General features: G+C 46.6%; 1 protein-coding gene across 1 annotated transcript; it reads left to right on the top strand.

Annotated features, from left to right (window-relative positions):
- The first annotated feature begins 129 nt into the window (after positions 1-129).
- LOC146337194 (ras-related and estrogen-regulated growth inhibitor-like protein) lies at positions 130-18548 on the top strand. The gene is made up of 5 exons (XM_084817298.1): positions 130-216; positions 8926-9122; positions 10396-10449; positions 12370-12446; positions 15199-18548. The coding sequence occupies exons 2-5, from the start codon at positions 8984-8986 to the stop codon at positions 15622-15624; spliced, it is 696 nt and encodes a 231-aa protein (XP_084673424.1). The 5' UTR covers positions 130-216; positions 8926-8983; the 3' UTR covers positions 15625-18548.
- The last annotated feature ends 3389 nt before the right edge of the window (positions 18549-21937 follow it).

Genomic DNA, 21937 nt, shown 5'->3' with positions numbered 1-21937 from the left:
TGCCGTGCTTAAAATACTGGCGACGATGTGTTCCCTCCGCTGCTTTTTTCACGGATAGTTAATTGTCGTTGGTTTTACTGCTTTGTTTTAATTGTATCCCACAGTATTGTTACAGGAGCGCAACGAATTAATTATTTTCGGAGTGACTCTGCGCCGCCTTGACATCAGTCTGCAGCGTTTGGAAAAGCCCGAGAGAGGATATTTTGTTTAAAAAAGGTGAGGTGAGGTGAGGTGTGGTGGTGAATGATGCATTGCCCCCGGGGTCGCCAACATGGGGCCCATGGGCACCAGTGGGCCCGTGAACACCTCTCTTGGCGCCGGCCAGGTTCCCTGCCTCTTCTGATTTTTATTGTATTTCTTAAGATTTGTTTTAATTAAAACAAACAAACAAACAAACCCAAACAAACGTGTGTGTTTTTAACTGGGAGGCTGGCAATGCTGCAAAGTGAAGCACTGCCCTCCGACACCATCATTATTTGGGTTATAACAGTGGTTTTATATTTTGTTAGTATGTTATTTATTTGCAAATATAACAATAAGTAAAGGTAAAGGTGTCCCCAGCCAGTCGTGTCCGACTCTAGGGTGCGGTGCTCATCCCCGTTTCTAAGCCGAAGACGCTTCCGTGGCCATGTGGCCGGCATGACTGAACACCGAGGTGCACGGAACGCTGCTTCCTTTCCCGCCGAGGCGGCACCTATTTATCTACCTGCGATTTCTTGCTTTCGAACTGCTAGGTTGGCAGGAGCTGGGACTGCAGACGGGAACTCACTCCGTCACGCGGCACTTGGGTCTCGAACCGCTGACCTGCCGACCTTCCAGTCTGCAGTTCAGCGTCTTAACCACTAAGCCACCGCGGCCCTATGCTTGTTTAAAAGGTAAAGGTGTCCCCAACCAGTCGTGTCCGACTCTAGGGTGCGGTGCTCATCCCCGTTTCTAAGCCGAAGAGCCAGCGCTGTCCGAAGACGCTTCCGTGGCCATGTGGCCGGCATGGCTGAACACCGAGGTGCACGGAACGCTGCTACCTTTCCCGCCGAGGCGGCACCTATTTATCTACTTGCAATTTCTTGCCTTCAAACTGCTAGGTTGGCAGAAGCTGGGACTGCAGACGGGAACTCACTCCGTCACGCGGCACTTGGGTCTCGAACCGCTGACCTGCCGACCTTCCAGTCTGCAGTTCAGCGTCTTAACCACTAAGCCACCGCGGCCCTATGCTTGTTTAAAAGGTAAAGGTGTCCCCAACCAGTCGTGTCCGACTCTAGGGTGCGGTGCTCATCCCCGTTTCTAAGCCGAAGAGCCAGCGCTGTCCGAAGACGCTTCCGTGGCCATGTGGCCGGCATGGCTGAACACCGAGGTGCACGGAAAGCTGCTACCTTTCCCGCCGAGGCGGCACCTATTTATCTACTTGCAATTTCTTGCTTTCGAACTGCTAGGTTGGCAGAAGCTGGGACTGAAGACGGGAGCTCACTCCGTCACGCGGCACTCGGGTCTCGAACTGCTGACCTGCCGACCTTCCAGTCTGCAGTTCAGCGTCTTAACCACTAAGCCACCACGGCCCCTATAAATATAACAATAAGAAACAAACAAAAACAAAAGGGTGGGAAGCACAAAAGAGAGGAAGGAAGAAGAAAGAAAAAGGAAGGAAGACCATATAAAAATATGCATATATAATAATTGTTTACATCATTCATATCCATACGTAACAATTGTTTATATTTTTGTGTGCAGACCCCACCTCTGCCTTGTACTTAGGTTCTTGGACAAGTTACTTTTCTATTAGTCCCACCAGCTTGCCTTTTGGGAAATGTGTGTTTTGTGACCAGCCACATACCCCATTGCAGCCATTTTATGAATGGGCTAGCCCCCCCCCCCCGCCCCACGCGCCCCAACAGCACCATGGCAGCCACTTTGTGAGACTGCTCATGACATTCTTTCAAAATTCCAAATGTGCCCACCAACCCAAAAAGCTTGGGGTCCCCTGTATTGTGTTTTTCTTGCAGGCTGACTGACGGAGCTTTCAAATGAGGAATTTACTGTGTAATCCTACCTCATTCACATAATTTTATTGGGGAGCGGGGGATCCAGATTATATGGGGTGCTTCCAGACAGATGGCACTTAGCACTACCCATTAGAAGGCATTGTACAGCTATTCCTTTTTCTCCTTAATGGAATTCCAAATTATTGAAAGAAAATACATTCCAATTAATATAGGGAGATTTTCTTAAATTATATGCAGAATAATATGAATCACCTCAAAACCAGTGCAGGCACATTCACGACACAGCCCTTTTATTAATGTATTTGTTATTATTTATTTCTATGTAACTATCCCGTTTTTGCTTAATGATTTTACATGCATATATGAAACCTTTACTCTTTAAATACAGGGTAGGAACAACTGAAGGGGGGAAACCTGGAGGGGAGGGGAGGGGAGGGGAGGGGAGGGGAGGGGGGAAGGGTTTAATCTTTGCATAGTATTCAAAACTGCAGTGGGCGGGATCTAATACAGTTATAATAACAAAAGAGATGGAAAAAGTGATGGAAAAACCCAGGAGGTTGCAAATGGAAGACAGTGACACATAGACTCCACCATAAAATTCCGTGAATGAGACAGGAAAAAAGCCCTGTTTGGAAGCTCCCAACATCTTCCATTTGAACCGCTCTTGTGTTTTCCCACTGTTTCTTCCATCTTTTGTTTAATCACAGAAAATGTGTTAAGGCAGAATAGCTGCACAACATGTTCTGACTGGTAACACTAGGACCATCCGTTTGGAAGCACCCTGACATACATACACACACAGTACCATACCCTCTTAACACCCTTCCATTTAAGCACTAGACTGGTAGCTATAGGCAAGAAGAAATTCGCACATGAGTGAGTAAGCAAGCAGGTAGAGGAGAGACAAGAGCACTCTGTCCTTCTGCCTGCTGCCAGCAGGTTCGCAAAATTCAGGCTAGTAACTTTCGTGGACTTATTTAGAAGGCTACCTGCTTAACACTTCACAAATGAAAACACTTCACCCACTTGCATAATATACCCAATTCTCATATCAAATTTGCACATTTACCTGTGAGTAAGCCCCAGTGAACACAGCTTACTTTTGGGTAAACACGTAGGGCTGGGTTGTAAATCTTCTCCCCAGCACCACCGTTACACATTGTTGCTGTGTCTGATGTATTCATTAAACTGCAATAGGTTGTCTTGAATGGCTGCATTTCTATCCAGCCCTTTCTGCAATCACCTCAGGGCAGTATACGTCATTCTTTCTCTTGCAAATTTATCCTCACAACAACCCTGTGAGGTAGGTTAAGCAGAGAGAGAGAGAGAGAGATTCTGGCCCAAAGTCACCCAGTGAGCTTCATGGGTGGGCAGGGATGTCCTGCACTGTTTTAAAAGGCAAAAGAATCTGTGTTGCTTCAAGTTTAAAAAGTAACATGTTTGTGTTTTATTTTTTGTTGTATCACCCCTATGTTTTAGGAAAGTCCAGGAGATGGCTTACAAACAACATTTAAAGCAAAGCAAACAAGGCATCAGCATTACAAAATGAGAAAGCAAGCAACAATGTAACAGAAGGGAGAGACAAAACGCACACGCACACAACTAACTAGCAATGCAACTATCAAAATAAGCCCCAGGAAACAGCCTCAGCCAGTTCCAAAAGCCTTCCAGCAAAAGCCAAGTATTAATCGTCCTGTAATCTGTTATCAGCAATTCAAAATTAGCCTCTCCAGCATGCAAAATGACAGGCTTCGTACTATATGGTGTCTTCATGGGTGGCTGCCGCAAAATGCATGCACATTAAGAAATGGGCATCATTCTGCTCTCCCCCATATACAGAGATTTAATTTGTAAAGGCCCTGGCAGAGGACCTGAAACATGACAACTCTTGCCACTTACATTTTTAACCAGGCTTCCAAAAAAGGCAAAATTAGGGAGAAAATAGTGATTTACCATGGAAATTTCTTCCCCCCTGCCCCCAGCGTGTGTGTATGTGTATATGGATCTGCCAATTTGAGGTTAACCATTCATGCATCTGATGATGTAGATAACATCCACAAAAGCTGATGCCAGAATAAATTTGTTAATCTTTAAGGTGCCACAAGACTCTGTTGTTTTTGTTGCAACAGACTAAGGACACAATCCTATGCGAGTTTAGATAGAAAAAAGTCCTACAACTTCCAGCATTCCCCAGCCACCATTTTTTTCTGTCTAAACATGCATAGGATTGCACCTTAAGATGGCTACCCCTCCGGAAATTTTAGAAAAAAGGGACAGTTGGAGTTTGTGAAATCAAATCAACCATGGTGTCCTCCTGGGTCGACTCCATGAGATGGGCATTCGAGGCACTGTGTTACAGTGCTCCTGGTCTTACCTGTGGGGTCGATTTCAGAGATTAACAGTGCGTGACCATCCCACAGCCCCTTGGCAATTGAGTAATGGGGTTCCGCAGGGTAACATCCTGTCCCCAATGTTGTTTAACATCTATATGAAGCTGCTGGGAGTGGTCATTAGCGAATTTAGAGCCAAGTGCCATCAGTATGCTGATGACACGCAGCTCTATCTCCCTGTGACATCTGAATCAGGTGAGGCTGTGTAAATCCTGGATCAGTGCCTAGATGCAGTAATGGACTGGATGAGGGCCAATAAACTGAAACTGAATCCTGGCAAGATGGAAGCCCTGTGGCTGAGTGGTTCTCAGGTCTGGGAGATAGGCTCATTGCCTGTTCTGGGTGGGGCTGCACTCCTTGAAAGCTCAGGTTCATATCTGATACGCTCGCAAAAGCAAGCTTGGAGCAGAGGGAAAGGGGGTGGTACTGTGGGTGGGAAGGAGAGCGGACTGGGGAAGTGGAGATACGAACAATCCTCAGCCTCCTTCCCTCCCCCTCCACAGAGCCCTAGCTAGATGGGCAAAAACACCCGGCGGGCAAAAATGCAGAGCGTGAGAAGCATTCCTCCCACTCTGCACTGGATGCCTGTAAACCCCCTAGTTTGGAGGCTGAAGGACATCTGGATAAGGTTGTGTCCTAAATGTTACAAGGTCCAACGATTGAGACCTTTGCTGGGTCTCAGGAAAAGTATTTTGATTTTAGCCTCCTTTCTCAGAGTCTCCAAGGGAAAGTAAAATCTTAGTGTGAGAGGCCAGCATCGAGGTGGGGGAGGGGAGCTCATTTTTGCTTGGTTTGAGAATGTTGCTATTACCTCTGCCCCCATATCTATCAGACTCCATTCTGAGCGATCAGATATTTATTTATTTCATTTTTATACCACCCAATAGCTGAAGCTCTCTGGCTGATTCACAAAATTAAAACTACAAAAATACAATATAAAATATAATAGATTAAGGGCACAATCCTATGGCTGCTAGTCAGCAGCTAGATGGCCATAGAATACGTCGGTTCCCTGAGAACCGACCTTCACCCCCTTTTGTGCTGCCTCGTAGGCAGCGCGGAACTGCTCCATGCTTGGAAGAGGAGCACGGAGCAGCAAAAAAGGGGCGTTCCCAGGGGCAGACCCCGGGCGGGGAAGTCGGAAATCTGGTATGACACGTCCTACGTGTTGTCCAGCATCCACCTGCTCCACTCCAAGGTGCTGCGGCTAGACAGCCGAAATCGGCTATCTAGCCCCAAATGCAGGGTGGCTGAAGCTCGGCGGGAACGATCCCCTCCACATTTTTCCTGCCCTGCATTGGATAGGCAGTCGCTTCTGAGTTCGGAGGCGGCCACCTATCCTGATAGGATTGCACCCTCCAACTACAGAATAAAAATACAATCAGAATAAAATCTAGCAGCAGTGCAGATATTTAAAATGTAATAGCAGATTTAAGACAGCAGAGCTAAAAAAACTGGAATGCTAAAATCCTAAAAATGCCTGGGAAAATAAAAAGGTCTTCACCTGGTGCCAGCTGCTTCCTCCAAAACACCAGGTGCCACCCGATGCTCCTCTCCTGGCAGCTGTAAGCTCCATCCTATTGCTGTATGCGCTGCCCCCTGGTCTATCAAGCACCACCTCTTGCCTCCCAAGCTCTGACCCTGAGGCCCAGAGTCAGCAACTCTATGAGGGATGGCGTTGCTTCCAAGTTTAATTGAAAGTGCTATCAGAAGGTTATGAAACACTGGTGATATTTTTTAAATTGCTTAGTTCTACTTGCATTTTAAATTGAGATTGTTTAAATAGTTTTTCTATGTTGCTACGAGCAATTTTGCAAAGGCAACAGCTATATTTCCAAATTAAAAAAGAAGATATTCCCTGATACCTTTGGAGGCAGATGCATGGGATGTGTGAACGTTTCATGAAGGGTATTCAAATAAAACTCCTCACATGATACAAGGGGATGATCCAGCAGGACCAACCCAAGATATTTTGCTGCCCACCCACAAGTCAAGCTGCATAGTATCTATGCCTGGTAAAGTTATTTTGGCACCTGGGGCAGAAAATACAAGCGCCTCTCCCCCTTCCTTGCAGTAAAAATATAAGATATCATACATACTGGCTGCCTGTACATTGCTAAGTCCAATTCAAGGTGCTAGTCTTGACCTGTACAGCCTTATACATCTTGAGATCACGATACCTGATGGAGTGCCTCTCCTGGTACGAACCTACCTATATGCTACGATCAGCATCTGAGACCTTCCTCCGAGGGAGGCTCGGAAGATGGCAACAAGAGAAAGGGGCTTCTTGGTGTGGCCCCCTGATTGTAGAGTGCTCTCCTCAGTGAGGTCCATCTGGTACCAAAATTGTCATCTTTTTGGCACCAAGTTAAGGCTTTGATCTATTCCCAGGCATTTGACAGTATATGATGGGGCGTTTTAGTTTTTTATTAGGTCCGGGTAGTTTTATTGTTAATAGTTTTGAGGAGCAATCTTATGGTCCCTAGACATTGTCTGAGGGGCCATAGAATAGTGGGGATTCCCCCCTCTGAGGTCAGAGACAGCACTCCGACCTCAGAAGGAGGAGTTGGAGATCCAACCCTCCCTCTCCCTTCGCAGCTGGCATGGAAAGAACCACACCAGCTGGCCTCTGAGGTTGGAAGATCGACCTTGGAGAGGGGGAAAAGGGGGTGTTGTGGCGGGTGGGGGAGACTGGTGAGGTTGATATGAGCTATTCTGAGCCTCTTAAGCCTCCTTCCCTTCTCTTCTGAAGCACCATTGCTAGACAGGCAAAAAAGCCTGTCTAGCGAAAAACACAACACAAAGGCGACCTCGGAGAGGAGGGAAAGGGGGGGTGTTGGAGGGGAGGGGATGGTGTGCTGGCTTATGCCATATCCCCAGGCCTTCCCAGCCTCTTTCCCTCCTGCTCTGCAGAGCCCCAAATTCGACAGACAAAAAAGCCTGTCTAGCCAAAATGCAGAACAGCAGGAGCACGGAAGCGAAGATTGCTTCCTCCGCTCCTCCTGTTCTGCATTGGATGGCTGTAAACCTCCGAGTCTAAAGGCTTATGGCCATCCCCTTAGGATTGCATCCTTAGGGCACAATTCTGTGCATGTTTAGACACATAAAGAGGCTTATAACTCGCAGTATGAGGCATGCTGAGAGTTGTAGGCCTTTCTTTCTGTCTAAACATGCTTAGGACTGTGCCTTTAACCTATAATTCAAAATATTATAATACCCCAAGTGTACACTGAAAACTAACAATGTAAACTATATATGCAAAGCTAACATTGTTTAAGAGGACAATCCTATGGCTGGTAGACAGCAGCTGGACGGCCATAGGATTTTTCAGTTTTCGGGGACTGACCTCAGAGCCTGTGCTCCGAGATCGGTTCCCAGAAAACTGCCTCCCTGCACTCGCCCCTGCTGCCATGTAAGAGGTGCGGTTCGTCCCAGGCTCTGCGCTTGTAAGAGCACCATGGAGCAGGGGAAAAGGGGGTGTTCCCAGGGGAAGGGAGGGACAGGGACAGCGGAAGAATAATTACGACGCTTTCTATGTGCTATCCAGTTGCACCCCCACCCCCACTATGAAGCACTGCAGCTAGATAGCTGAAATCGGTCATCTAGCCTCTAATGCGGGGCAGCTGGAGTGCAGAGAAGATCCCCTCTGTGCTCAGCCCACCCTACATTGGATAGGTGGTCACTTCTGAGTTTGGAGGCGGCTGCCTATCCCCATAGGATTGCTCCCTAAAGGACAAAACATCTAACAATGAAACAATCCTTGAAAGTTACAAATGACAACTCAAAAAAGGTAACTTGAAAGATACATGTATAAGGTGTACAAATCTGCGCTTTTAAAAAACGCAAACATAAAACATCTAAACCTATAAATCAAGAAGATTATGACACCCCAATTCGGCTGCATGAGGCTTGTGCCTCACTTTGCCTAATGGTAGGGTCAGCCCTACCTGACCAAGAATCTCTCCTTCGCACAAAGGGCCTCACACATGGGCTTATGGGATATACGTGTAATACAGTGAAAGTTCTGGAGGTCTCATTTGTTGTTGTTCAGTCGTGTCTGACTCTTCGTGACCCCATGGACCAGAGCACGCCAAGCCTTCCTGTCCTGCGCTCTCTCCCGGAGTGTGCTCAAGTTCATATTCATTGCATCGGTGATGCTATCTAGCCATCTCATCCTCTGCCATCCCCTTCTCCTTTTGCCTTCAATCTTTCCCAGCATCAGGGTCTTTTCCAGTGACTTTTCTCTTCGCAAGGAGGTCTCATACATATAGAAAATAATGAGTCCCACCCAGATTCTTCTACTACTTGAAAGTGCGGGTCAGTTTCACCACTAGATTCACTTTTTATGATGATTTCATTGTGAATAAAATTAGCTAGCTAGATATTCTGTTCCATTTTTGTTTTAATGCCAGGAATTTGTTCAGTTAGTAGCTCCTGTGAGGGAAGCCCCTTCCATTCATCAGGAATGGTATGATCCATGCAAATCACTCCTACAGTTTCAAGTGCAAAAAGGAGTCATTCTTGTTCTGACTGAACAGAAAGAAAACAGCAGAGAGATTCCCTGGCTGACAGACTGGGCGAAAACAGATCTTATCAATGGTCCTCCGAATCCCTCTGCGTCGAAGTGCCAGCTTCACCCCAGACCATCAGCCTGTGGTGGAGGGACCCACTCCAACACCACTGAAAATGGAAGCCAACGTCGTGGTACTTGGAGCAGACAGGGTGGGAAAATCAGGTGAGTTTTGACACTGGGAGGGGAAAAAGTCATGGAAGATGAGCTAAAAGTAGAAAGCCTGACATCTTGAGCTGCAAAACATTCTCCCAAAGATCGAAGGAGGAAACTGGGGTGACTTCTAAACTTGATCTGCATGTAAACTTAAATGTCACACGCATTGTCCGACGGGCACAATTCTCTTTCCCTTCCAGAAAAAGATGGATAGGGTGGAACACAACTTGGCAAGGTATCATGAGTTCAGTAAGCAAGAAAAGTTGTATAGTCCACTTACCGAGCAAACTGCTAAACATACTCATCAGATTTGCGAAATGGAGGTGAAACGGGGAAAAAATTAAGGAGGAGGTTCACACCGTTAGGTTTGGTCTCGAATTTCTTCTTTTAAGCACTTCCAGTGGAATTCTCTGCATGTTTACTCAGAATCAAGTCCCACAGAGTTCACTTGGAAGTGTACGAACTAGGACTGCAGTTGTAATTCCATAAAACTCTAACCCCAGCCATAATTATTGTATCCATACATGAAATGTCTTCTATTATTTTGTAGATAGTTTCATTGCAAAGAAGCCTGTTTGCCTCCAGTACCAATACAGGACTTGGATGTTAACTGAGACATGGGGGCAATCTACATTACAACTTTAAACTGGTTTCAAACCTGTTTTTAGCAATTACAACTACCAAATACAGGAATTCTGGGAATTGTAGCTCTAGGAAGAAGGGCTGCTTGGGCAGGGGACAGGGGTCTCTAGCAAAGAATTCTCAGTACCCTCATGAAATTGCAGGATCCCTTTAGATAAACCAGTTTGAAACCAGTTTAAAGTTGTAATGTAGATTGCCCCCCAGTTAGTAAATTAGGAAAACTGGGATGTTATGTGCACACTTCCCTGTGAGTAAGCTTGATTGAATACAGTGGGACTTAGTTCTGAGCAAACATACACTGGTTTGCACTATAAGCATGCATAAGATGACAATCTAAAACCGCTGGCAATCATCCTTCATTTGAATCTGAGCATAAGCACATGGCTGCAAACTCTTGAGGTCCAAGATTTAGGGGTTTTTTGCTCTGCACAACTTAAAAGAGTTTCTCCTAGAAAAATCTGTGAAATTTTGCAAGTCAGAATTCCTGCAAATCTGAATTTTGAGAATGTTCATATTTGCAGATTTGAGTTTGTTTGTGGGGCTATTTTTTCCCTTCCATTTTCTCAGTCTGAAGATATAAATAAGTTCCATCTCTCAAGCCGTCCTATATAACAGTTACAACTCCCACTCTTTTTCACAGCTTTGACAGTGCGCTTTCTCACCAGGAGGTTCATCGGAGAATACGGAGATATGGGTGAGTGTCATCATCGTCACGTGGACAGATTCGTGCTTGTTGTTGAGTTTATGTCACCCTTCAGGAGGCTGGATAGTCCACTTAATCAAAGAAATCTCAGCTGCAAAAATTGATTCTGTGCGAAGCGCTGGATCATTTCCTTCTGCTGTGACATGACGATCAGGGGTGTGCGGGTGGGTTGCTCAGAGTGTACACTGCGTGCCTGAAGCCACAGGTTCAATGCTGGGCACTTTTAATTAGGGGGACCAAAAAAGAGGCAATGCATCACTTTAAAGAATTTAGGTGATGGAGGGAACAATCCTATGGCCGCTAGTCAGCAGGTAGACGGCCATAGGATATCTGGTTTTCCGGGAACTGACCTCAAAGCCCATGTTCCGAGGTCAGTTCCCGGAGAACCAACCTTCCCCCCTTCCCTGTGCTCTGCGTTCACAAGAGGAGTGTGGAGCGGCCAAAACAGGGTGTTCTGGGGTGGCATTCCAGTGTGGGGAGGGCAGAAATGCCAGTACGACACATCCCATGTGTTGTCCGGCAGCTGCCTCCCCCTCTCTGACCTCCCATGGCTAGACAGCCAAAATCAGCGTCTAGTCTCAAATGCAGGGCAGGAGAAGCACGGAGGAAACGATCCCCTCTGTGCTTCTCCTGCCCTGCATTGGATAGGTGGTCCCCTCCGAGTTTGGAGGCGGCCGCCTATCTGCATAGGATTGTGCCCTAAACCCAGCATTAAAACAAAAAAGAAACTCTTTTTTAAAAAAGAGGACACAGATTTGCCTAAAATCTGCATGTACCAATAGAGGTTGCAGGCTTCACTTCAGTTGGAGATGAAGAAGAACTCTCATGACAACTGGGGAGTCCTGCTAAGGCAGATGGCAAAATCCAACACAAGTCCTACTTAGGGTAGACCCATTGAAATGAATGAGTCTTAAGTTAGTCATCCTCTAAGTAGGATTTATGTTGGATTTTACCCAGAGTCCTCAATCACACGGAGAGTTCTATGCACATTCCAGCGAATGCGAGTAGATTTTCCTTTCGGACCTTGCCGGTTCAACACAACGGGGTCTGAACTGAGGGGGGCACGTGGACAGATGGACAGAGATGTAGGGGGAAGAGCCAGTGGATGTGGCCCCATCCCAGTGAACACATTGAGCCCTCCTCATGCATTCTCTCAAATGCCTCAACAGGGCATGTCACACAGAATTCAGTCAGACTCACTTCCATGTGGACAAGCTTAGGTCTTCAGGCTGCTAGTCATCGCTTCCTCTAAAAGCAAACTCAGGTGCTGAGTGCCAGTGGAAATGGAGCCAAGTCAGGACCACTTAGAAACAACAGGGAGCTATCAGCATGTTCAGAGGAACTCCAAGGTTTGCAGATGTACAAAACATTTTTTTTTTTTTAAATGTGGGGGTTACCTCCCCCCGAAAAACCCAGCCCAACATGGACTGAACACGCTCACTGGCTACAAAATGTTTGAACTCAGTTGAAAAAGGAAAACCTAGCAGGGGAGTGGGGAGAGGGGAGAGTGGATTGTCCTGAATTGGCATGGCTGGTTGGGACCCTAAACAGCAGCCCTTCTGTTAGGAGGGAAGGTAGGCTGCAACATTTTGTTGCAGGCTACCCTTGCCCTACTTATTTAGAAAAATATATTTATAGACCTGAAGCGCTGTAATATTTTACCACAGGGGAAAGCAGAAGTATAATTCAGTTCTCAATAAAGGCATAAACCCATGTGGCTGGTGGTCTGTGTCAAACTCCCAGTTCATGTTTCCTGTTTCATGGGGCTGCTGCTGATCTCTAACAACCAGAGAGGAATGCTAAGCTGGAAAGGGAGTGGTAGAGCAATAGATACAGAGAGGAAGAAGAGAGGATTGCACTCTTGGGAGTGCCTTTCTGGCAATTAGAACTTTTTGCTTTTTCCCCACCCAGAGTCTATCTACACCCACACTTTGGCAGTGGAAGGCAGAGAGATCCTTTTCCACATATGGGACTTTCCTTGCTCGCAGGTGAGGGAGCTCTCTTACATACCGTCACATCTATTTATTCTATTTTGAATGTTTATATTACACCTTATAATTACTATTACAAAAATGTTCCTAATAAAATCAATTGTTTTCCCTTCCCTTCCCTTCCCTTCCCTTCCCTTCCCTTCCCTTCCCTTCCCTTCCCTTCCCTTCCCTTCCCTTCCTTTCTTCCCCCCTAAATAAAAATAACAATATTAAAACAATTTAAAACAAATTCATAACAAGCAATAGTTAGCAGCAGAAGATAGACAGACAGACAGACAGACAGACAGAATTTCCCAAAGGTTTGGAAAAGTGAAAAAAGAAAAGAGTAAAAGCTCCCTGTCAGATTCCTTCAAAAAACACACACTTCATTTTCCCATTCTCCATGGTATACCTAAAGAATGGATTTGCCAATATCTAGTTGGCATTTTATGATGCTAATTATGAGAACAAGTTAGTAGTCACTCATTTTGGGGTGAGATCTTACCTTTCCCCGGTGGCAGCTGCTGATTTTGGCAGCTGCCTCCTGGCTGCTATTGTATTTTCTCAGAATGCATTGGACACTGCATCACTGTTGGGCATTCTGAGGGAAAATGGCAGCTGCCAGAAGGGGCTGTCATTTTTCATGCTGGTTGCCCATTTCTCCCCCAGGATGCCTTGGAATAATACAACATCCAGGGCATTCTGGGAAAATTAGAAGGTGGCCGCCAGGAGGCAGCCTCCCAAATTACCTCTGCTGCTGCCGCCACCCCTAGGGGCAATGGCAAAACAACACAAAAACCTAGAAGAAAGGAAGTAAAAGAAGAAAAGACATTGACAATGAGTATAAGTAATAAACATGAATATATTTTAAACAAATTTATAACAAAAGCAAAATGGAATAATGAAATTAACATTTTTTCCTAACATACCTCCTACCAACCAGCCAGGAAGCAGCCTGGAACCAAAAAGTAGGTTGGCGGAGAAATCTGCAATGGATTCAGATGAGTTTGGATACGTGGCTCAACAACACTGCAAGCGAGAAGGATCTTGGAATTGTTGTACATCACAAGTTGAATATGAGCCAACACTGTGATGTGGCTGCAAAAAAGGCAAATGCTATTTTGGGCTGCATTAATAGAAGCATCGCTTCCAAATCCCGGGAAGTACTAGTTCCCCTCTACTCAGCACTGGTTATGCCTCATCTTGAGTACTGTGTCCAGTTCTGGGCACCACACTTTAAGAAGGATGCAGACAAACTGGAGAGGATTCAGAGGAGGGCAACAAAGATGGTCAGGGGACTGGAAACAAAGACCTGTGAAGAGAGACTGAAGGAACTGGGCATGTTTAGCCTTGAGAAGAGAAGACTAAGGGGAGATAGGATAGCGCTCTTCAAGTACTTGAAAGGTTGTCACAGAGAGGAAGGCCAGGATCTCTTATTGATCATCCCAGAGTGCAGGACACGGAATAATGGGCTCAAGTGACTGGAAGCCAGATTCTGGCTGAACATCAGGAAAAACCTCCTGATGGTTAGAGCAATACGACAATGGAACCAATTACCTAGGGAGGTGGTGGGCTCTCCCACACTGGAGGCATTCAAGACGAGGCTGAACAGCCATCTATCGGGGATGCTCTGACTTGGATTCCTGAATTGAGCAGGCAGTTGGACTCGATGGTCTTGTAGGCCCCTTCCAACCCTACTATTCTGTGATTCTATGACCTGAAGATTCTGCAGCGGACTGACTTTGTCCGAGCCACACAGATGCCATGGACTTGCGGACTGGTTTCTCACCATTAATCTGCACTTGCGCTAATGCACATCAGCACAAGTGTGCACTTGTGCTCATGTGCACAAGTGGAATGAAACTCTTGCACATCCCTAAAAACAATCCAATTCCATCAATGAGTGGATGATGGAACAAGACACCTGACAATCCGCGAAACACAGGTGGAACAGACGGAACAAAATCCATACCTCCGTACCAAAGAGGAGCAACATAGTACTTCAGAAACAGGATGCCCAGGCTGAGAGAATGCAGCAAACTTTGAAGCTATGTATCAAGCAGTTGCACAGGATTGGCTCTCCAGAGTCACCTGACTATCATGACCAAGGGGATTCTGGCCCATGGTGTTTGTATCCTGAATTGAGCTTCCCGCAGGCTCCTCCTCTGGCAGGAAGTCCTGGGAGTACAGGAAGTAGGGAAGTGGGAGCTGATTAGGAGGACTCCCATATGAGCCCCATGCCATCTGACATGGCATCTCAACCAAGATGGGAGCCTGAATGTCATGCATCTCTTGTGCTCCTTCGGAAGATCAGCCTTGATTGTTAATGTTAACTAACTGCATCTTCTAGTTTCCCAACTTATTTCTAGGGCTGTTATCCGAGTAAAGTAACCTTAGTCAATTGCATTAGACAGTAAATTGAAACACAGATTAAATCTGCATAGATTTGCACATCAGAGAAGCAAACACTCTAAAGGGCGGGGGAGCATACTTTGTTTTGGCTGAGGCATACATGCATCACAGAAGGCATAACCATATTAGAGGCATTCCCCCTTCTCTCTCAGGAGGGGATGCCTAAGATGGTGCTTGCCACCTGTAGTGTGTATACATACTTGTGTTAAAATATATTTTTTATAAACCTCATTTAAATCTACAGACCAACTTATTTAATTGGGGCACTCTTTTAGTCCATTGAATTGTGTTTTTTTATTGGATCGCTCTAACCAATTCGTTGGCTAAAGGTGGTAGGCCTGCTTATTTCCTTTCTCAGGAGCGGATGGATGACAGCTCGTCTGAGGATAAACGCATCCAGTGGGCTGACGGCTTTGTGCTGGTCTACAGCATCTGTGACCGGGCCAGCTTCAACAGTGTCCAGCCCAAAGTCCAGATTATCAAGGCGGCCAAAGAAGGCCTGAGCCAGGAGAAAGTGCCCATTGTCATTGTGGGGAACAAGAGAGACCTGCACCACCGGCGAATGGTCTCCAGCGAGGAGGGCCGGCTCCTGGCGCGCTCCATGGATTGCGAGTTCTATGAGGTGTCCGCTGCGGAAGCCTATCATGGGGCCCTCATGGTCTTTCATGGCCTGGCGGAACGCATCTGCGAAGCCAAACTGGCCCTGAAGAAAGGCACTGGGATCCGCAGCATCGTCAAGAGTGTATCTGCTGTGTTTGCCCGAAAAAGGACAGACTCGATGTGAGATGGGCTGAGAATCTGGGAGCACCATGGCATCCGGCCTCTTCCTCCACGCAGAGCAGAACATGCTATCTCTCTTACACCAAGTGATGTGCCTCCTCATCCCTCTCACCCTGTACCTGAGTCAGGAGACTGCAGGGTCGGTCCAATCCAAGAGGCAATACAGGTTCCTGGGGTGTCAAATTGCAAGAGGTGTCAGCCTACCCATGAGGGGGAAACACAGTTGTCCCCCGCACCATGCCTCCCTGCACCAGAACCTTGAGACTACAGGATCTGCGTCAGGAAGGGACAGCTAGCGTCTTACCCAAGGCCACCCAGTCAGCTTAATGGCTAAGCCGGGGAACTGAATTTGGGTCTCCCATACTGAAGCACAGCACGCTAGCCACTGTAACAGATTAGCTTTTGTATGGGGTGATACATCTGCTCCATATGGAACAGCCTCACTCCACCCACACACAGATAGCAGTTTGATTAGATCAGGGTGCAGAACCCAAGACCTGAATTCCGTTTTGGAGGAGCTCTCAGGAGCTACATTCCAGTGGTATGTGCGGCCAGAGAGAAAAGCCAGAAGCTCTCAAATACCAAAAATACCAGCCTATTTGAGCTTAAAAGCTCTCACTGCCAGTAATGAAGCTTTAGGAGAGGGATTTCCACCTTTTAGAATGGGGGAAAGGAAAAAGAAAGGTTCCTTTTGTGCAAGCACCGAGTCATTGCTGACCCTAGAGGGATGCCGTTTTTCCTTGGCATTTTCCTGGCAGACTGTATAGTGGGGTGGTTTGCCATTGCCTTCCCCAGTCCTAACTACCATTCCCCCCGCAAGCTGGGTACTCATTTTACCAACCTCGGAAGGATGGAGGGCTGAGTCGACCTGAGCCGGCTACCTGAAAACCAGCTTCTGCTAGGATCAAACTCAGGTCGTGGGGAGAGTTTCGGTTGCATTACTGCCACCTACCACCTTGCGCCACACGAGGCTCTTAGAATGGGGAAAACCTTCTCCAAAAGCCAGGGGAAAGGCAGTGGGCCCAAGGGAAGGAGGCATAGCCTTCTGGGGAACTCCTGAGGTTCAACACCCCTGCACTAGACAGATGGGATTGCAAGCCTAATTCTTAGCCTGGCATTCGTAGGACCATAAGCTACTTCCTACTGAGTCACCCTTGGTCTGCCTGGCCCTGTATAATCTATTTCAATTGGCAGGAGCTATCCAGAAGGTGTCCCACTCCACTGCCCAGCTCTACTTCCTGAGATTCTTTAAGGCGAGATGCTAGGAATGGAGGGCTGGCTCCAGGTTTGAGAGGGCCTTTGGCAGATCACCCTCTGGTGTCTAGGCTCTCTCCTGCATTGGAGGACTCTTAACCAGCAGGCTTATCTGGCAGCACTAGGGCTGCCTGTCATCAGCACCAGGCAGATTGGTGCGAGCCGCCATTTTAATTTCCCACAACGCCCCTGGGCGACGCTATCCTGGGGGCGTTGTGGGACATTAAAATGGCAAATCACACCCAGCTGTCCAGAGCAGGGTGAGGGGGCAGGGCAGGCATCAACTTAGCAGTTGGCCCTGCTGAGGCCAGGAGCTGCTTACAGTGGCCACATTGTCAAAAAAAGAGGACACCGATTTGCTTAATATTTCCATGTCTTAGTTTATAGACATAGATGCACATTTTTAAATGACTGCTATCTTTTGAATAGAAATACAGTGTCACCATAGTGCAGAAGACTGTGACCAGGTGACTTGTGTGACTGCCTCCTCAGGCTGCTGTCCAGTTGATAACTTTCGATGGGCAACTTCAAGGTCCCGCTGCTAATTTCTTAGAGTTCTCTTTAAACCGGACTTGGACTAGACAGCCCTTGCAACAGAGAATGCCATCCAACAGAGGACTGCCCTCGGACAGCCATCATTTCAGTTTAGCCTTTGAAAATGTGTTTTTAATGTTCTTATTTTGATGGTTGCAAGGTTTTGTTGTTTTAAATGGTTGCACACTCCCTTGAAGGCCTTTTGCAGATAAGGCTGTATATACATGTGAAAAATAAATGCATATTAAATAAATAAATAAATAAATAAATAAATAAATAAATAAAGGACTGTCCTCTGTAAAGTAGGACCCATGGCCAGTCCAGAGCTGCCTGAGGATGCTCATATCAAGCCTGCAAGGACCGAATTTGGGACTTGATGTATGCAAAGCATGCATTCTTCCTCCACTTCTTAAGCCTAGTGGAGACTGAATGTGGCAAGCTTGTGTGGTATAATCTTAGCCTCTGCCAGTAGATATTAGTGTCCAACTGTTCCTTCTCCCTTCCTGGTATTAGCAGCTTGGAAGAAGCATATATCATCAGCTGCATCTCTCTGCAGAAATGCAAGGATTTATGCCAAATTCTCCTTCAGCCTCCAGTTCTGTCCTCTTGCTTGCTTTAAACACGTCTAGTTATTACCGAGCTGTAGTGATGTGTGAGTAGGCGCCTGGAACTCGGTGTCCTCCAAACAAGCCTCTCCCTCCCTCCTGATCCGTACACTGACAGCGTGCCTGTTGCTGTTGTTATGTGATGTACAGCACACACCTGTTCCAACGGAGACATGGCTCTTTTCCAGGGCCTTGTGTGGGTGTGGCAGATTTTAAATAATCTGGTCCCAGGGAAGAAGTTACAGCTTGTCTCCTGCTGGGAAATTATCCCCAGGCTGCTGACGGTTGATGAAAAGGGTAGGAAACTGGTACGAATGGACCTCTTGGCTGACAGGAAGTTGACATCAGTGGTGCACCTAGGGCTGCACTTTGGGGTCAACATTCAGGCCCTTGCAGGGCTCACTGGACCCAAATGACCACCCAGACAGCAACGGGTTATGAATGCATCAGGACAGCAGAAGCAAATTCCCTTTTTGTTCCTGTAATCATGGTGGTGTTATGATTTAAGTGAGTTTAAAATGCAAAACTGCACATGCTCAGAGTGTTTTTATTTATTTTCTGAATCAGTGGCATATATGGTGCAAATAATGGATTAAGGCACAAACCTATGCACGTAGGACAGAAAAAGTCCTACATCTCTAGCATTCCCCAGCCAGCACAGCTGGTAGTTGTAAGACTTCTGTCTAAATGTGCATAGGATTGCACCCTTAAGTAAGCCAATCAACAATTCAGACTTTCATAGATCAACAGTCAGGTTCTTAAAGTTACATATAACATTTCAGGTGTTCTGCAAGCAAATTTTATTTGCAATATCCCCACTACCACCAATATAAAATACTCTGTTTGGATCCAGATTTAGTCCTACTAAATCTTTAGTACTGAAATTAACTGAAATTAACAGGATATAGTTGTGATTAATGGGACTACTCTAAGTATGGCTAAATCCAGATCCAACTCTATATAAATATACCATGAGATGGGTGGCATATAGTAACTTAACATGTGTTTCTTTAGCCCAAGGATTTTGAACCTTTTTTTAACACCCAGGGCTGAATCCCATTTTGCATAAGCTCTCAGGGGCCACATTCCAGCAGTAGCCAGGGCACAAATTCCCCAAATACCAGTGTATTTTAGCTCAAAGCTCTTACTGCCACTAATGAAGCCTTAAGACAGGCATTTCAACCTCTTAGAATGGGGTGGGGGAGCCAGGAAACCACCAATCAGGAGTGGATGGATGGAAAGGGGCATGGACATCTGGAAAACCTTGGACTGAGATCCCAGGCAGACCAAATTTGGCCCATGAGCCTGAGGTTCTACACCCTGCTTTAGCTAAGCCTATTACAGGAAATCCTCCAGACTTTAAATCAGACCAGAAATGGGTCTAATTGCCATTCCAAATGGGTAGGTGCAAGTCTGTAAACACAAATAGGCAAAGTTTAACCTCTCTTCCTCCGAGACATCCAGTGATTTTGCCTGTGCCTAGCCCTAAAATGTGCTTTACATACTGTGCTTTATCAAATCCTTGACTCCCCTACTCCTCTTCAACTCTGCACCCACCCACCCATCCTGGTTTCCACAGAGTTCCCGAAGATATCCAGTCTACTTCTTCCACTGTGATTTTAAGCAGGAATGTTCCTTGTTTTACATGCTTGTTTTCCTCTCCAGCCGTTACTTTGCTAAGGGGGCTGTTTTGGTAGCTTTCCCCTTCTCCCTGGATCAACTGTTCTTTCCAGCCACTGACCATAGTAAGGGAGCCCTGGTTTAGATCAGAGCTAAGGAGATTAGCCACGCACTGTGCATGATACATGCAACAAATGATTTGCTGCTGTAATAGCAAAGCAGTGGTGTTGCTGAGGTCCCTTGTCCGGATATTTTTAAATGGCTTTAGGCGCAGCATCACTCATAGGCAGCATTGTTCTTTTTCTGAATGGAGCAAAGCAAACTACGTCGAGAAAGCAAAACAATGAAAATTATGTGATACATATGTTGGATGGCCACTTATGTATTGCCAGAAAAAGAGGAAATGCATCACCCCAAAAGAGGACAAAAAGGGGCAGCACTTTGCATATTGTTTGCATGTACAAATTGTTATGAATAAGTGCAAATTTAGAAATAATTAGAATTTAAACTAGGGCTGGGCAACTTGTGGTCCTCCACATGTTTTGACTACAACTCCCATCAGCCCTAGCCAAGATAGCCCATGGTGAAGGATCATGGGAGTTCTGGGCCAAAACATATGGAGGGCCACAAGTAGCCCACCCCTGATTTAAATAGAAATATATTGCAGCATAGTTGACAAAACCAACTGGGTGATCTGTGTGCCTGATGCTCAGTCCGCTGTCCAGGGGCTAATGGTAGATGGGCAACATCAAGGCCCCCGCTCTCCCTCCTTATGGTTCTTTGACTTTAAACCAGGCTTGGACTGGACAGCCCATCAAACAGAGAACACCTTCAAACAGAGGACTGTCCTCTCCCAATTTTCCAAAATAGAGGACTGTCCTCTATACAGTAGGAGACCTGGCCACATTTGTCATTCTTTTGGCCCTGTAAAGATAGTCCAGTGCTCCAATTACAGGGGCTTGAGACCCCTTTTTTTTACTGTTCTAAAAGGCTCCAGGATGATTCATCTGCCCACCTCTTTCAGGCATCGGTAGGCCCAGTTTGGGGGGGGGGGTGAGACCCCAGCAGATGCCCAAAGGTGCCAGGTGCTGACGCTGGGCCTGTTTATCGACTTATATGACAGGCGGAAAACATGCATGCAAATTGTGCATCAGAATCATGAAATGGGCTATAAATGTAATAAAAAAATAAGGTATGTCAAAATGGAACGACTGGATGTGTGTGCGTGCCAAAGACAATCCTTGTCAGGGACATCATGAGGTTTAGCCCTGGCTCAGACAGCAGCTTCACCATCACCAGCATAAACATCCCTTAGTGCAGGGGTGTGGAATGGATTTTTGGTAGAGGGGGGATGAAAGCTGCCCCCTCACCTGGTCCTCCACAGGCCAGATGGTGTCAGTGGTCACAGCCACGGCCATTTTCAATTTATCCAAGCTGAGGAGAGGCACAGAGCTTTGTGCCTCTCCCAGCACCGAGAAAGGGACGCGGCCAGCCAGTGGAGACTGGTGGTTCTTGTGTCAGTGGGGTGGTGAATCCGCTCTGGGCTTCAGTCAGGACCAGTCAGAACTCTAAAGGAGCTATCCAAGGTGCTTTGCTTTGCACCTTGGATAGCTCCTTTAGAGTTCAGACTGGTTCTGACTGAAACCCAGAGCAGATTCACACACCCCCATGGACATTGGAGCCACCAGCCTCCACTGTGGCCAGCACTGGGAAGCCCCACTGCCTAGAGGAACCCAAAGAATCTCCATGGGCCAGATTGGGGGATCCAGGTTCCGGCAGCAGGCTGGAGATCCTGCATCTTTGCCTTAGTGCCTTATGGTAAGATTATACAGACTTACACAGACTTCACAGACTTATATAGACTATTATTATTATATAGATATATATTATTATTATATAGATTATACAGACTTTATACAGACTTATACAGACTTCACCAAAATGGAGTGTTGGCACAGAAACCTTAAAACCGTCTTCTTTTCCCCCATCAAAGCAGAGAAAATCCTGCTCCCAGGAAACCCAAATGCCTTGCCTTTACCAGCAGCGTGACAGGCTGGAAGCCATCAGGTGACTTTTCTCCAGGTGGAGTAGAGGGGAAAGCATTACCTGTTCAATTTCTGTTCATCACACAGCCATAAAAGGCACCAGAGCCCTATTAGGAGAATGATTGGGAGCCCCCAAATGCAAACAGCAATAGCAAGGCTACATAGGCTGGATGGGTGACTTCAATGGGCTGGATGAGGTCTATGGGCTGCAAGTTGCCCTCCCCAGGAGTAGAAGTAGATAATCCTGGGCTAAATGGCT

The sequence above is a fragment of the Heloderma suspectum genome, chromosome 11 (assembly GCF_057233095.1).
Source record: "Heloderma suspectum isolate Gila_16-S chromosome 11, 16-S_ref, whole genome shotgun sequence".
NCBI classification, from domain to species: Eukaryota; Metazoa; Chordata; class Lepidosauria; order Squamata; family Helodermatidae; genus Heloderma; species Heloderma suspectum.
The sequence above is the reverse complement of the archived record's forward strand: the minus strand, read 5'-3'. Positions and strand labels throughout refer to the sequence as shown.